The 15665-nt window shown below is 26.1% G+C and overlaps 1 protein-coding gene across 1 annotated transcript in view; it reads left to right on the plus strand.

Moving 5' to 3' along the window:
- Positions 1–15665, plus strand: part of LOC107447474 (2-oxoadipate dehydrogenase complex component E1) — a 42607-nt gene that overhangs the window by 4103 nt on the left and 22839 nt on the right. Inside the window, exons 6-13 of the mRNA XM_087165626.1 lie at positions 278–375; positions 1014–1077; positions 2997–3070; positions 4070–4213; positions 6642–6757; positions 7816–7891; positions 14625–14816; positions 15474–15575. Coding sequence (XP_087021752.1) covers positions 278–375; positions 1014–1077; positions 2997–3070; positions 4070–4213; positions 6642–6757; positions 7816–7891; positions 14625–14816; positions 15474–15575 — 866 coding nt within the window. The remainder of the gene's footprint in view (positions 1–277; positions 376–1013; positions 1078–2996; positions 3071–4069; positions 4214–6641; positions 6758–7815; positions 7892–14624; positions 14817–15473; positions 15576–15665) is intronic.

A 15665-nucleotide genomic window follows, 5' to 3' on the forward strand; every position in this document is an offset into this window, starting at 1 on the left:
AATTTGAAGGTTATAAGAGGAAGAATTAAAAGAAGTCACAGAACTGAGAAAAATCATGCAAATAAAATTCATGAATCCTATTTTATTTTTGCTTTTTCCACCATATGAAACATAAATACTAAAATAATAGAGATTGTAGATATGTTTTCAATCTACTTTAATCTCTTATCTATAAGCAAATGTATCTTATGGTTAGCCTAAATACTGTGAATCTATACTTTATATGTAAGGATGTTTTTTAATTATTTTATTTATTTGTTTATTCATTTTCACTCAGATGGTGTGAAAGATGTTCAGATTGGAATTGCTCATAGAGGTCGACTAGCTCTTTTAACTGGACTTTTGAAGTTTCCTCCTGTTGCCATGTTTCAGAAGGTAAAAATCAGTTGAAATTATTTTCAATGCTGTTTTAAATTAGCAATGTTGTGTTTAATATTTAAAGCTGCGTTTTTCTAATACACTCATATTTAAGTTTTTATCAATACATTTATTATGCATTAATAAATTTATTATGTGCTAATAAATTTATTAAAAAATGAAACTGTTAAAAGAAATAATTGAAATTTTATACTGTGCCAAAGAAAATTAAGACAATTTCTTTCATTCTTATTAACACTAGAAAAGTAAAGTATTTCTAAAACAACCAATTGACAGCCGAAGGAATCATGGTGGTTAAGGCTTCACAATTTTGAGACTAGCACCATGATGGTGGCCGTCTCAAAATTGTGGCCAGCCCCTGGATTTTTATCTCCAGCAAGCTGGAACCTATTGATCTAAATTTGGGTGAACTTTGCCTACGTGGAATAAATTCTTAATATTTCACTATGGTAACTCAGTGCTGTAACCACTGTGTCATTGTATATTTATTTTTATTTAACAGCTGTGTTTAATTCTTGAATTGAGTTAGTTTAATTCGTTAGCTAATTATTTTTTGTATTGATTAGTTGTTAATTTTAAATTAAATGTTTATTAAATATTCACAACATATCACTGTGTTTTAAAATACATTTTAGATGTCAGGACTTTCTGAATTTCCTCCAGATGTAAAAACAACTGGTGACGTTTTATCACATCTAAGTAAGTGTTTACTTATATTTTCTTTTCTCTCTCTCATTCTCTTATTTTATTTTATTGTACTTCTAATATCAGTCTTTTATATAGTTCTCATTGAAATTCTTATGAATAAGAAGCATTATTTTATAAATAACTTTTGAATGGTCATAATAATATCAATGATCATGTACAATGCGTGTATGTAATTAAATGCTATTTATTTTAATGATTTTGTCTCATATTAAAGTTAAATGTATTTCTGCTTTTGCTATTGATTAAAATTTTGTACAACTGCACTAAAGCAGAGAATGTGGTCACATTGTGAGTTTAAACTTTCATACTAAATCATAAAATTTAGTTAAGTGTTTTTCTTTTCTTTTTCAGATTTATACAATTAATTACCTTTGGTACTTTTAAAAAAAAAGGGTTAGTAAAAGAGTTCTAAAATAACAATAAAATTGGAAAATAATTTCCTTTAACAATAAGACTAAAAATATAGCTTGTTCTTGAAATATAATCAGTTTTTTTCATTTATAGCCAAGATTCATAAATTTTATTTGTTATTCTATCCAAATTTTTTTTTTTATTGAACAGTATAAGAAGAACTGTACCTCTATGTGAAGGTTGAACAACCAGATTGTACCCAAAATTGAATCTAGAATTGCTACTTGAAGTATTAAAATACATTAATTGCATTTAAAAATAATTCATGCATCTGTAGATCTGTATGCAGATCAGTTGTGTAATATTTATATAATTTGTTTATTTGAATGTTAGTCCATTCATTCAAAAAATATTGCGAATATCAAAAATTTATTAAAAAAAATAACACTAACTGTATCAAAAGTTCTTTAATACATTTATGCATCAAAAACAAAAAAGCTGTTGAATGAATAAAACTGCATGCATTACCTGTTCTAATACTGTAAATCATTTACTTTTAATACTCTTTCAGCTATTTAGGTTTTCTTAGATAGTGACTTTCTTTTGTTAAAACCATAATGATATTCTGTTATTCCGATTGCTGCTGTAGATTCTTTAAATATTTTTAGAAATTTAATAAATGCAAAATGATTGCTGAAACAGTGTTTGACAAATGACTACTTAAAGCCATGCCTCTAGTTATTGTACACTAGCACTTTTTTTTGTTGTTGCATGAAATCAAGATTTGTGATTCTTTTTAGAAGAATCAACAAGCGTGATTTGATTTAAATCAATTTTTTTTTTATCCAAAATTATTTTATTTTTTTATTTTTTCAAAGATATTTTAAGACCTTTCATTTATAAGTAGTTAAATTTTAAAAATATTATTATAATTGAAATAATATTAAAAATGAATCAAATAAACAAATTTCAAATTATATTAATACATTAAAAATTGTTTATTACATTCACGATTCAAGTTTATTGAAAATGGAATAAAATACACCAGTATTAACTACTGAAAAGCTGGCGAAAAATATTAACTGATTTCTCAGATTTTCTTTTCTCCTTTGGTCAATTTTAAGAAATGTATATTCCATAACTGAATTAAATTTTTACTTTGTTCTTAGTTTGGATACCAATATCCCCAAGATTATAAAATTTTTATATAGATAATTAATAAGATTTTTATAAGATATTATAAAATGTTTAAAATTTCATTTTGAACATGCTATAACTTATTACAAAAAAAAGTGATAATATAGTTTTACTAATTGAATTCTATAAACACAGCAATATATTTACAAAACATTTTAAAAACTTTTAAAATCAATGAAAAAAATTTAAGATCTCATATTAACATATTTTGTAAATTTTTTAATTAAAGGATTTTGATTTAAATCAATGAACCTTGCATCCTGCATGAAATACAAGACTTTTTTAGTTTATTTTTAGAAATGTGTTTTTAAATTTATTTATTATTTATTTTACGCATACTTATTTTTATGATTTTGCTTTAGCAAGTTCTGTGGATTATGAGCATAATAATTCTAATGTGCATGTCACATTGCTTCCCAATCCTTCACATTTAGAAGTAAGTTTTAATGTCCATGCATTCTAATTTTATGGATTTTTTTAAAAGCTTGTGTATATTAATTTTAAGCACTTTTTTTTATTTCAAAACATTGTTGAATTTGACTATTTTTATAAGCAATTGATAGAAATAATTTGATTCATTATGAAATTTATCAGAAAGTAAATTTTTTAAACATGCACTAAAATGATAACTCTAAGATTAAAAAAAAAGCATAAATACTGAATATTCAAGTTTATATGTGAATTTATTGCAATTTATGGTGCAAGAATGCTTCTCATATCATAATATGTAAACAGTAGTTCACCGTTTCTTTTAGAGATCATAATGGGGATTGACAGTCACTGAAAATCCTGTGTGTGTATTTTTATAGTACTGAGACTGATGCAATTAAATAACGAGTTCAATTGTAGTTGTTAGTTTCAGTTACAAAATTTATTTGATATAAATGTGCATTAACATCTTTGTTATTTTACAAATATTCTCATTATTTTCTGCTTGCTTTTAGTCAATTTAAGTGGCACAATGCAAGTATATTAGAACGCAATAAGTATGTAGAAATTCGAAATACAATTTAATCAGAATATATGTCAGAAATAGATCTTAGAATGTTTTAATAAATGCGGCATACATTTTTATGATGCATTTATTATACTACTGTAGAATACCAAGTATTTTTCATTAATAAAATTATCTATTGAAAATAAATTGATCCGTTTCTGTTATTCTTCTACTTCCATTATTATGTCTAAGCCTCTAATTATAATTAAGATTATGAAAAATTGTACATATTTTTTCTACTACACACTCTCTTTGAGTAAGATGGGTAAAAACTGGTTTGTATTGCAAGAAGGCAAAATAAGAGTTTTGTTTTGAAGGATTAATTTTAATATTGTTAGTTTTAAATTATTTTTTAAATTAATTAACTCCATTAATATATTTTTATGTATTTATTCATTTGAATATTTTGTAACCACATATTATTTAATTTATACTAAGGCAATTTCACCTGTGGTAGCTGGGTATGCTCGCAGTCGTTTACAAACCATGAAAGCAGCTGACTACTCAGAACAGAGTGATAGTAACATAAAATACCCAGTTTTGCCTATTCAGGTTCATGGAGATGCATCTTTCTCTGGCCAGGTGAAATTGGTTCAATTTTTATTTTATTGTAAATAATTTTGTTTTTTTAGTAGTAATTGTTTTGTTTATTAATTCTCATTATTATTTTCTTTTTGATTTTAATACCATTTAATGATGTTGTGCACAACCTGTAGTTAAGGGATTATATGTGGCTCTTGAATCATTTATATTTGCTTACTGCCTGCTAGATTGCAAATTATTTTTAAAACTTTGTAACTAAGAAAACATCAAGATTATATATATATAAACAAGGAAAAATTCAAATTTCATTCAAAAATTTTAAATATTTAAAGAAATGTTCTCAAAATATATTATTTTCTAAGCAAACGTAGTTCAACCATTTGTTTTAAAATGAAAACTTAATGAAATAGAATATTAATGAAATATTTAATGAAAAAGAAAAATGTGCAAGCTTTAGAAATATTTTTGTATTGTAATGTTTATTAATATTTCTTACATATTATGATTATTTCTCAGATTGGTATAACGCTTCTAGACATTTTCAAATCTACAACTCTCTACTGATAAAGTATATTTTTCTTTTTTCTTTTAATTTTAGTATTTTAATTAATAGATTCAATCATTAAGTGTTTGAGTGCAGTTAGTTTTCATAGGACTTTCTTACATTTTTATTGAACCTTTTTTTAAGTGATATTATTGCGCTCTTTAAGTGATAGTGTTGCGTGCGGTCGTCATAGCAAAATTATTAAAGCTGAGATAAAGAATTTAAGTTTCGTACTATGATGATATTTTTAAATGTGTCATTTTTCCATTGCTTAATCCACGACACACTTGAGATCAAAAATTCAAGCACACGAAGTTCAAATATATAACTAGATTTAGCTGCTATAAAAAAGTTAATTTTAGCAGTAAAAATGAATTTATAATATTCAATATGAAAAACTCTAATCGTCTATTTTATTTTTTTTTTAAATTTGTTTAATTTAATGAAATGAAAACACACATTGCATTTTATTTTGTGTAAATAAATGAAAATAAAAAAAAACTTTTATTGTCTGCTACAAATTCTTACATAACGTTTCTTTATTCATACAGTTTCTAGCAAGTGGCTTAAAGCAACTTGATTTTTTTTTAAAAATTTTTTTACCTATTAAATTTTTACTATACTTGAATAAAATATGATTTAGTAATTTGTGAAAATTTTATTTTTTCTTGTTATTTCGAAGTACACTTTGTATGTTTGGATGAAATTTCTCCTTGTTTATAAATCATTTCATTCTTATTTTACTTACTTATCAATCATATCCTGTCATTCTGTTGAGTTAAAGGGGTGATTGTAATCCGGGTTTTTCATATCATTCTTCCGGGTCTAAAAACTAAGAACAGGGCTTATGATTTTTTCGCGAATTTTGCGAAATTTCATGCATCTCAAGACTATTGGTTTGAGGACTTTCGCAAATCTTAAACTTATAATCCGAACTATTTTTTCGGAATTCCGCATTCTGAAATTTAAATTTTTAAACTTTCGCCAAGTCGCATTAACGAGACATTTGAGTACATGTGATTTTTCCACCAATTTGATTCCTTTGCTTTGATGGATTGTTGCGTTTTGGATATTTGGAACTGCGCTGGAATCTACTAATCTCACGATTCATATTCACACAAATTTAATGTCAAACAATGATTTTCGTATTTACCTGATTTAAAAGTTACACAATTTAAAAATCGCACATCGTGATTCGTATTCACGTTTTTTTTAAATGAATATTGTGATTTGTATTCACACGTTTTTTAAATCCAATTTCGCGATTTGTATTCACGCAAGTTTATAATCCAAAGTTGTGATTCGTATTCACGCGTTCTAATATTACAATTCGTATTCATGCGTTAAATATCATACATTGTGGTTCGCATTCACTCCATCTAAGAATTCAATATTGTGTTTTGCATTTTTAAAATTCAATATCGCAATTCATATCCATGCGATTTTGAAATCCAATATCACAATTCAAATTAAATTTTTTTTAAATCCAATATCGCTATTTTTAAAAGCTAAGTTTTTTCTTGAAATGGTCACTTCATTGGTAGTTAATTTAATTATAAATCTTAGTTTAAAAAATTATGTTAAAAATGAAACATGTATGGTGCATAGATTGATATTGAGATTTTGCACATGAAATTTTCAGGGTTTTTCACTTTATGTCACAATCACCCCTGATGTTATCAGCATATCTTTCTTCCAAGTGAGATTTTGCTTCTGTGTAATTAAAATTAATATTTTAATGTCTTCTAATCTTGCATTTAAAAATAAATATGTATTTTCATCTTTTCATTTACCCATTTGTCACCTGTTAAGTGATGCAGATGTTCTTCTTCAGGTGTTATTTTTGTAATTTTGTCTACTCTGAAATTTTTACTCCAGATTTTCCACTATCATGCCATATTAACTATTGATTTCTACTTTTAGGGTGTTGTCATGGAAACTCTTGCAGTCTCAAATGTGCCTCATTTTACTACTGGTGGGTCTATTCATTTAATAGTAAATAACCAAGTTGGTTTTACTACCCCACAGGAAAGGGGCAGGTAATATATTTAATATTTTCTGCATTATTTATTTTTCCTTTGTATAATTTTTAAGCAATCATTTGAAATAACTTTTTTTAAGTTAATTTTATTTTTAAATGGTAGTATTTGAACTTAATATCCTCATAAGCATCGATTCTTGTTTTAAAAAAGGGAGAGAAGGCTCTTTTGCTGTAGCAAAAATACTACTGATAAAATTAAAAAAACTTCAATTTTTTATAGTATTAAAATTTCATGTGGAATTTACTTTGTTAATTTCTTGAATAAGATTAAAATTTTTTTATTTCCAACGGCCAGAGTTCAGTACTTCTACACCACATAAAGACAGGAGCAAATGAGAACATTGAGAAAAGAAAAACATAACAAAATAAGATTAAAATAGAAAAGAATAAAAGTTCATGAAAATTTAAATCTATGAAAACATAACCAAATAGAACTGAGAACATAAATAAATTATAATTACTAAATATATATAACGTCGTTGCGGAGTGGAAGGATTAAAACAGGTCTTAGGTAGGGAAGGAGGGTACAAAATTTATTTATTAATTATTAGACAGAGCAGTCATGAAAGTGTGTACGAAAAGTTGTGCTTATTGATTATATGTTAGGAAAAATCTTGCAAAGTCTTAGAAATTACTATTGGTTTATGAAATAGGTCAAATGATTCCCTCGAAGATTAAAGGGGAAAATGTCTTTATTTTAATTAATGCATACTTGGGCCAAAAATAGATTTAAGAACAGGATGTGGCTTTTAAAAGTGTGAGAAAGCATTTCGATTTGAATAATTAATTAGGATTTGTTTTATAGCGAAGAAGCTAAAAAGATTAATAGAAGCTTTTTATGTTACATACATATAAATTAACTCATAATAAGTTGTAACAAATAACTTTATGTATAGATAAGCCATTCTAATTCCTACATTTAATGACACTTTATATTTTAAATAGTTTTCTTGTGTTATATTCTGGGCATTTATAAATATAGAAAAATTTTTTAAAAGTTAAAGATTTTATTGTTTTCACTGTGATTTCTTATTTCTATTTTTTCTTTTTTTAAAGCTCTTCTATTTACTCCAGTGACTTGATGAAAATGATTTCCTCTCCTATAATACATGTCAATGGAGATTCTCCTGAGGTTAAGTAAATCTTATTTTTTAAAAAAAGTTTTTATATCTGAATTAATTTAGAGCGTAATATACTTTAAATAATATTACATCCTTTATAGAGATTAAAATTAATCTCTTTTTACATGATATCAAAATGATAATTATATGCAAAATATTTGAAATCAAGTCGAAACACATTTTTGCTACTTAATTGCCAATATATATTTTTGTTCTATAATTATTTATCAGTATTTTTAATGTTTTATTAAATATGGTTGCTCGATGTAATATTTTGTAGTATGTAATTTAAGTAAGATGAAACAAGTCATTTATTATCCCACTGGTTCATTAAATACAATATTTTAAAAACTTATTTTATAAATTTTTTTTAAAAAAAATCTATTCTCTGCTGCAAGTTAAGAAAAAATCATTATCCCTATGGAGAGTGCCTGTTTGCATCTAAGTGCACTCCAAATGGCTGTCAAGGTCCCAGCCCGATTGAATATCAACATCGCCAATTCTTGAAACGGCATTGCACAGCCATCTTTTTACTTGCTTTCTTAAATCGTGTAAAAAGACAAAAACAAAACATATTGAATAATCAATTAACAAGTAGAAAGTGTTAATAAACATTTTGTCTAGGAATCTTAACAAATATGCACCTTACTGCTCCCATTTAAACAAACTGATGAAAGAATAATAAATATTGTTTCTTGCAGATTATTTTCTTCTTCAGTGGAATAGTGAAACTTCTTTATTTCGCATTAGATTTGTTAAGGGCTTGTCAGCTATTTTTAGTGGTCCAATCAAGTCCAATGCTCTTGCAACATCATATAGTTGTTTCTTTTCCACGAACGAATGTTCTCATTTATTGAAATATATCCTGTAAGACTGCGAAACTGTAACCTTTTTTTAAATATTTCTATGATGTCTATCCTAAAAGATAGCAGAAATTAAATTTCTGTCCGACGTGTTTAACTTTTAAAAGCTTTTATATTGTTTTGAAGGCATATTTGTATAATTTGATAATGGAATAAAATGGAACTACAGTAGAGAACCGATTATCCGGAACGATCGGGACTATCGCTATTCCGGATAACTGATTTTTCCGGTTTTCTGAATAGCTACAAAAAGCCGTTTTTTTTAGTGTTAAACCCAACTAAAAAAAAAAATATTTGGAAATAATCTTAAAAATAAGAAAAAACGATGAGGTAATACACTAATGACTATTTCTGAAATGATGGTAAGGTAAACATCTTTTAAAAAAGAAAGAAAAATCCTATAATCTTATGAGGAAAAAAAATTTTTTTTTTAAAAATTGCGGGAGAATTTATCGAATTTCGTTCCGGTTTTTTGGTTTTCCGGTTTTCTGATTTCCGGATAACGGGTTCTGTACTGTATATGCAGTTGTGGATGACTTGAATCCTATACCTCAATGGTCTTTTCTTAACTTGTAATGGAGTGTATTTTATATATTTTTAAAAAACATATTTAGTTTTAATTTTTAGTTAATATTTAAAAAAAATTTGTTTACTTTGCTATTTATTGATTTTTTATTTTTTTAAATTTTAATGTTCATTATAATCACCATAAATATATTATAAAAATTTAGGGTGACTGAAATGTTTTATTGTACTTTTGAAAATTTAGCAAGAGGTATAAAAGTAATATAAATTTCTTTAATTTATAATTTCTTAAAATGAATATATTTTTCAGAACTCTTTTTATTCTAACATGGTGCGAAGCGTTTTTTTAAAGTGCTTAAAGGTTCTTATTTTCGATATTCATTTTTTAAAAGCCCTTAAAGGTGCTTTTTTCATTGGATGTTTTTAAAAAGTGCTTAATTTTCCCTTTTTGAAAATGGGATTTTTTCTTTATCATGTCGATTTTCGCCAGTTATTATGCAAAAGCGTGCTTTTCGCATTGTTCTATTCAACTTTTTAACTATTCATTCAGCAATCCCTTTTGGCATACCATCAGTTCATAGTGTATGAAAGTACCAATCATTTTACATGTTTGATGAAATACTTACGAGTCCGCATGTGTGTCGACTGAGCTGGGTTCAGTGAAATTATTGCACTCTTGTGGGCAACTCTGTTGCATTTTGTAAGATATTCTCAATTTCAGGCTTCATTTTCCACTTTCTGAAATCGAACCGAAAAATTTCTTAATCATTTTTTAAGGGCTAATATAGTCAAGAAAAGAGTTCTTGGTCAGAAACTAGTTATTTTATCATGATCATGTAAAATCTTTGAAAATTATTTTGCATTTTGTTAATGTATAAAGTGCTTAAAAATATTTTTTGAGTGCTTAAAAAGTACTTAAACGATGCTTATTTTTTGTTGAAAGATTTGACTACGCACCCTGTCTAAACAATATTTAAATTATTATCACATCTAGAATTTGCTAACAGTTTTCATTCACTCTGTTAATTGACAAATTTAACCTGCTCCAATGTTCAATGGACCTATAGAAAATCCATATTTTGTTTAAAAAATGTGAGTAGGGTAGGAAAAGGATAAACTGCAAAGCTGTATAAAAGACAAAATGAGTATAAACCTTATTTATATGCATAGATAAAAAAATGTCTAATAGGTTTACTGTGTGAAGTTCTATTTCTTTTCATAGGTCATAATTATTTTATTCTGTGGATAAAAATATGTAAAACAAGTTTTTTTGTTTTGTTATGACAGTAACGTTGACTTGTACAGTGTTTTTTCTTTTTTAATTTATTCACTCAAGTCGCTTTTGTTTCAATCAAAAGAATGATGTAGAAGATTTGTTTTTTTTCTCTCTATCATTTCTTGTTGTGTTTTCTATCTTTACATCAGGGGTCGCATTCCCCCTAAAATTCCTAAAACTATGTGCAAACCCTAAAATTCCTAAAAATCTGCTAAAATTTTGTTGCTGTTCCTAAAAAATTAGAGTTATAGGGATAAATCACAGAGAAAACGAAAATGCTGCGCCTTTCTTTTCAACCGATTTTGTTTACGTCATTGCTTCCTGCAAGGAAAGGAGGGTGGGGAGGAAAGACAACGAGCGGCGGTGTGTCGACATTCAGGCGAGTGATTGGCTTTCTTTATCACGTGGTTATTTTCCCTTCTCAGACGACATGGCCTTACCCCCCACCTGTCTCTCCTCGTTCAGCGTAGTTCTGAAATCCTTCTCCATCATGGTTTATTTGTTATTTTTAAATTGATGCTATGGGAAAAAGAGGAACAAAATTCCAGACGGATTGATTGGAAGATTTTAAACATATGGAAGAAGTGACTGCTCAGTTTTTATTGAGACATGTTAATAGTAGATGGCTTATAGCCGGCCCTGTTGCTCAACGGCTAGTTGAGCAATGGGCAAATATCTCGGACTATTTTTATGTTTTTTACCTAAACAAAAATTGCTCGATAGGCAACTAAGTTCTTCGAGCAAATATAAACGTATTTAATTTAAGAGAGCCAACAACCTTATGCTTTTTAGCTTTTATTGCTTATACCCATAAGCACTTTGAAACCTTTTCTTTATGTTTTCAAAGCGAATCCCCTAAAATACGCTTGCTGTTTAGTGGAATGAATAAGCTAATCAGGCAAGTTATGATGCAATTCATAAAAGATGATGTTGCTGCAGTTAAGGAAGGCACAGATTTAAGGGACATTGAAATTAATAATGGTTAAAATTGGAAGAAATCGTCTTCGGTCAAAATAGGTATGTCAGCAAAAGGTTTTTTAATTAAATTAGCACAAAGTGAAAAGAAAAATATTCTCCTAAATGCTCATTCTGCATTGATTAAAGCAGTTAATTATTTGAAATCAAATTAACCTTTTTTTGACCAGTTTTTTAAAGACTTAGAAATTTTTCAGCCAAGAGTTGAATCAAATGATAACTCAAAAGGTTTCCATGAAATTACAAGAATAGCTCGTTATTTAAACTCTTTTCCAATGAGTTTATTGATAATGTCAGGGAAGAATGGAAACTTCTTATTTTTGACGTGACTGCCCATCTGAAATAAAGCGAGTTGATGGATATTGGAGAGAATTGTTTCTTTTGAAAGGCAAAAGCAATAATTTGAAATATAAAGATTTAACTATATTAATCAAAACTGTTTTTATTTTGCCACATGGGAATTCTAATCCTGAGAGAGGTTTTTCGATAAATAAAGCAATGCTTAATGTGAGTCACCATGAAAATACTATTGTGTCTCTTAGACTAGTCAAAGATACCATTCGAAATTATGTAGGAGTGTTGAAGGTGCCTATCACAACAACACTATTGAGAGCAGTAAAGGAATCTCACAAATCATATCAAGAATATATTAGCAAATTAAAAGAAGCGGAAGATAAGCATAAAAAAGAAAATGAAAAAATTGCAAAGGGAGAACTGGAAAGGGAAGAAAATAGAAAAAAAAATGATTTTGATTTGCAGATTAGCGAAAATAATCAAAAAATCAATGAATTGAAAAAAAAATAAAGAATTAGCTTCAGGTCTCATAAAAGAAGGAACAGAAAGGTTGAAAAAAGCTGCAGGAAGGCAAAACATTGTGGAGATGACTGTTGCACAAAACTTGATATCTGAAGGAACTGGTCAGCTTAACAAAATTAGAATCAGAGTTGACTGTTTTTGAAACTGGAAGAGGCTAACTTTTGTCAAAGAGACTCAAAATTAAATGATCATTCAAATTTGTGTTTCTCTAACTTCTAAAATAAATTGCTGATTTGAAATCTTATAATATCAAACAATAATTTTTTTTCAACTTTACATATTACCTATCAAAAATTAAGTGCATTATTCAGGGACAGGCAAAAGTGAGAATAAATCAAGAGAAAAAAAACAAACAAATTAACACCAATTTGGAAAAATTAAAAATACTTTATTAAATCCAAAACAATTTGTAAACTAAAATGCAACGCTAAATAAAAAATTAAGAAATATTTGACTAAAACATTACGAACTTAAAATTATTATAAGCGATATATATACATATATTAAAAAAATTCACTATTTCATTTCTTTCCCATCCTTATCAGATCAGATTAAGTATACAGAAAATGATTTAATCATCTATGAAGTAAAAATATGCCAGATAAAAATTGTATCAACTTAAATATTAACAAAAATAATACTGTCTTAAATTGGCAGTTACTTTAAACAATTCAAATTCTCATATCTCTGATATTTATAAGTACAATTAAAGTACACAGAAAAGTTTCCAAAATCATTTATAAAAAAATACATTTAATGTCAGATAAAATTGAAGGAAATCATAACAAAAATATTGCTAACTAAAGTTATATATACGGTAAACAATTCACTTTTTCATGTGATGATTATATAAACAATAAAAGTATTAAAAAAAAATAGTTCAGAATCTGCATACCTTTATAATTTAAAATTCTATTGATTCTATAATAATTAAAAAAAAGAAGAAAAAAAAGAACCTTCCTCTCTAAAATAGAATACTTCTTTATTTTATAAAGACAAGCTTTAATTTTTACCTTCTTAATCAAAACTTTATTTTATTACCCTTTACCTTATTAAACTTCATTTTTACACTTTAGATATTTCATTCTTGACTTAATAAGTTTCAGAACTTTATTTTATGGCTTGCAATTATTTATATGTATAGATGAATAAGAATAATCTTCTGTTATGTAATAAACTACGGTGTGACCTGTTTTTATCCTAGCAAAATCATATATTACCCCTAAAATTTACCTAAAATTTTTTGAGAAAGTTCCTAAAATTTCCCTAAAATTTTAAAAAAACTTTGCTGCTACCCCTGTTTACATAAATGTTTTTTTTAATTATTTTTTTAGTAAAGAATATGCAAGAATAATAATAAATTATGTAAGCGGTGTTATTCAATATAGTTAGCTTGATATAGTTAGAATATAGTTGCTTGATTAAATGCAATTAAATTTGGTAACTAAACATCTGCAGTCAAAGAGGTCTGAATTAAAAATTTGATTACTTTTAACTTTTTTCAATAAAAATATGCAAAATTCAAAAACCTCACGACGCAACTTTTTTATTGAGAAAAAGTTGATTTTAATATTTGTTAGGCATTTATAATTCAAAATTATGTATGCCTAATTTTTTTTTAAAAATTTATTCAATATTTTCAAAGTTTTCCTTTTTAATTTTTGTTTTGTTTAATTTTTAGATTATGTATATATATATACTATATTATACTATATTATATATATACTATATTATACTATACTATATTATACTATACTATATTATACTATACTATATTATACTATATTATACTATACTTATACTATATTATACTATATATACTATATTATACATATACTATATTATGTATATATATATACTTTTAACTTTTTTCAATAAAAATATACAAAATTCAAAAACCTCACGATGCAACTTTTTTATTGAGAAAAAGTTGATTTTAATATTTGTTAGGCATTTATAATTCAAAATTATGTATGCCTAATTTTTTTAAAAAAATTTATTCAATATTTTCAAAGTTTCCCTTTTTAATTTTGTTTTGTTTGTTTAATTTTAGATTAAATATTTTTATTTTATTGTAGAAACTTATTTCTCAGCAAAATGCAAAAAATGCTTCAGGCTGAAAAAAATGGCTGCAACATTTAGTGCATTTAATAATCCAGTAGTTTTCTAGTTTAGTAAGATGGTTAAAAAAATTTCATTATTTTTGGGCACCTTCTGTTTCATATTGATTAATTATGACAGTTTTTTTTAATGTTTTTAAAATATTGTTTTCTTTATTTGCTTCTGTAGGATGTGGTTAAGGCAACAAAGCTTGCATTTAAATACAGGCAAGAATTCAAGAAAGATGTTCTGGTTGACATGTTTTGTTTTAGGCGTTGGGGTCATAATGAAGTGGATGACCCAACATTCACAAATCCATTAATGTACAAAATTATCCACTCCCGCAAAAGTGTTCCTGACATTTATGCTGAAAGTTTAATTGTAAGCATTTCACTAAACTTTTTGCCGTTAAAAGAACTTATAGTTATGACATTTTTTGAGGTTTATTAGTTATATTTTTTTAAATATAATTTTGCTCAATGTTTGTGTTATGATAAACAATCCATTTTCTTTACTATCCATTGTGATAAACAATACATTTTCTTTCCTCAAAGTTATTTTTTATATTTTACTTCAATTTTCATATATTTTAGGATTTATTTTTAATAAACAATATTTGATTTTGTAAAAACATTTTTCTTAGTTGGTAATATTTCTTAATTTTTCAAGTAACTTCAAATTAGGTTTACGTTTTTGAATCATGAAGTTTTTAACTAAATATTAATTAAAGCATTAAGTTTTATTTCATCCTTTTTCACTCTTATCTTAATTATAGGATCTAAAGTTTTCACTTAGTTTTTTTATTTGTATCAAATATAGATAATTACTTCTAAAATTTTAAGAATAATTTTACTTCATCATTTATATATTTATGTTTAATGCACTAACTCTATATTCAGAAATGTTTTTTTTTTTGTAATTATGAAATACTTTATGGCTACTCCTACCCATAAAAAAGCATTTTACAGTTTGTTGTTTTTATAAATTAAGACTGTTGAATCATATTAAAAAGGAATATTTTTTTGTTTATTTTGGCAGACTGAAAATGTTTTAAGTAAAGAAGATGTAAATAAAATTACTAAAAGCTATTGGGATTTATTGAACGAAAATTTGAAGCAAACAGAATCCTATAAAACAAAGGTATTCAAATATTGATGTCACTTTTTAAATGCTAAAAATTGAATTATTTTGTTTTTAACATTTGAATATTTTTATTCTCTTATGTACTAT

The sequence above is a fragment of the Parasteatoda tepidariorum genome, chromosome 6 (genome assembly GCF_982258835.1).
Source record: "Parasteatoda tepidariorum strain Cologne lab strain chromosome 6, Ptep-v5.0, whole genome shotgun sequence".
Lineage (NCBI taxonomy): Eukaryota > Metazoa > Arthropoda > Arachnida > Araneae > Theridiidae > Parasteatoda > Parasteatoda tepidariorum.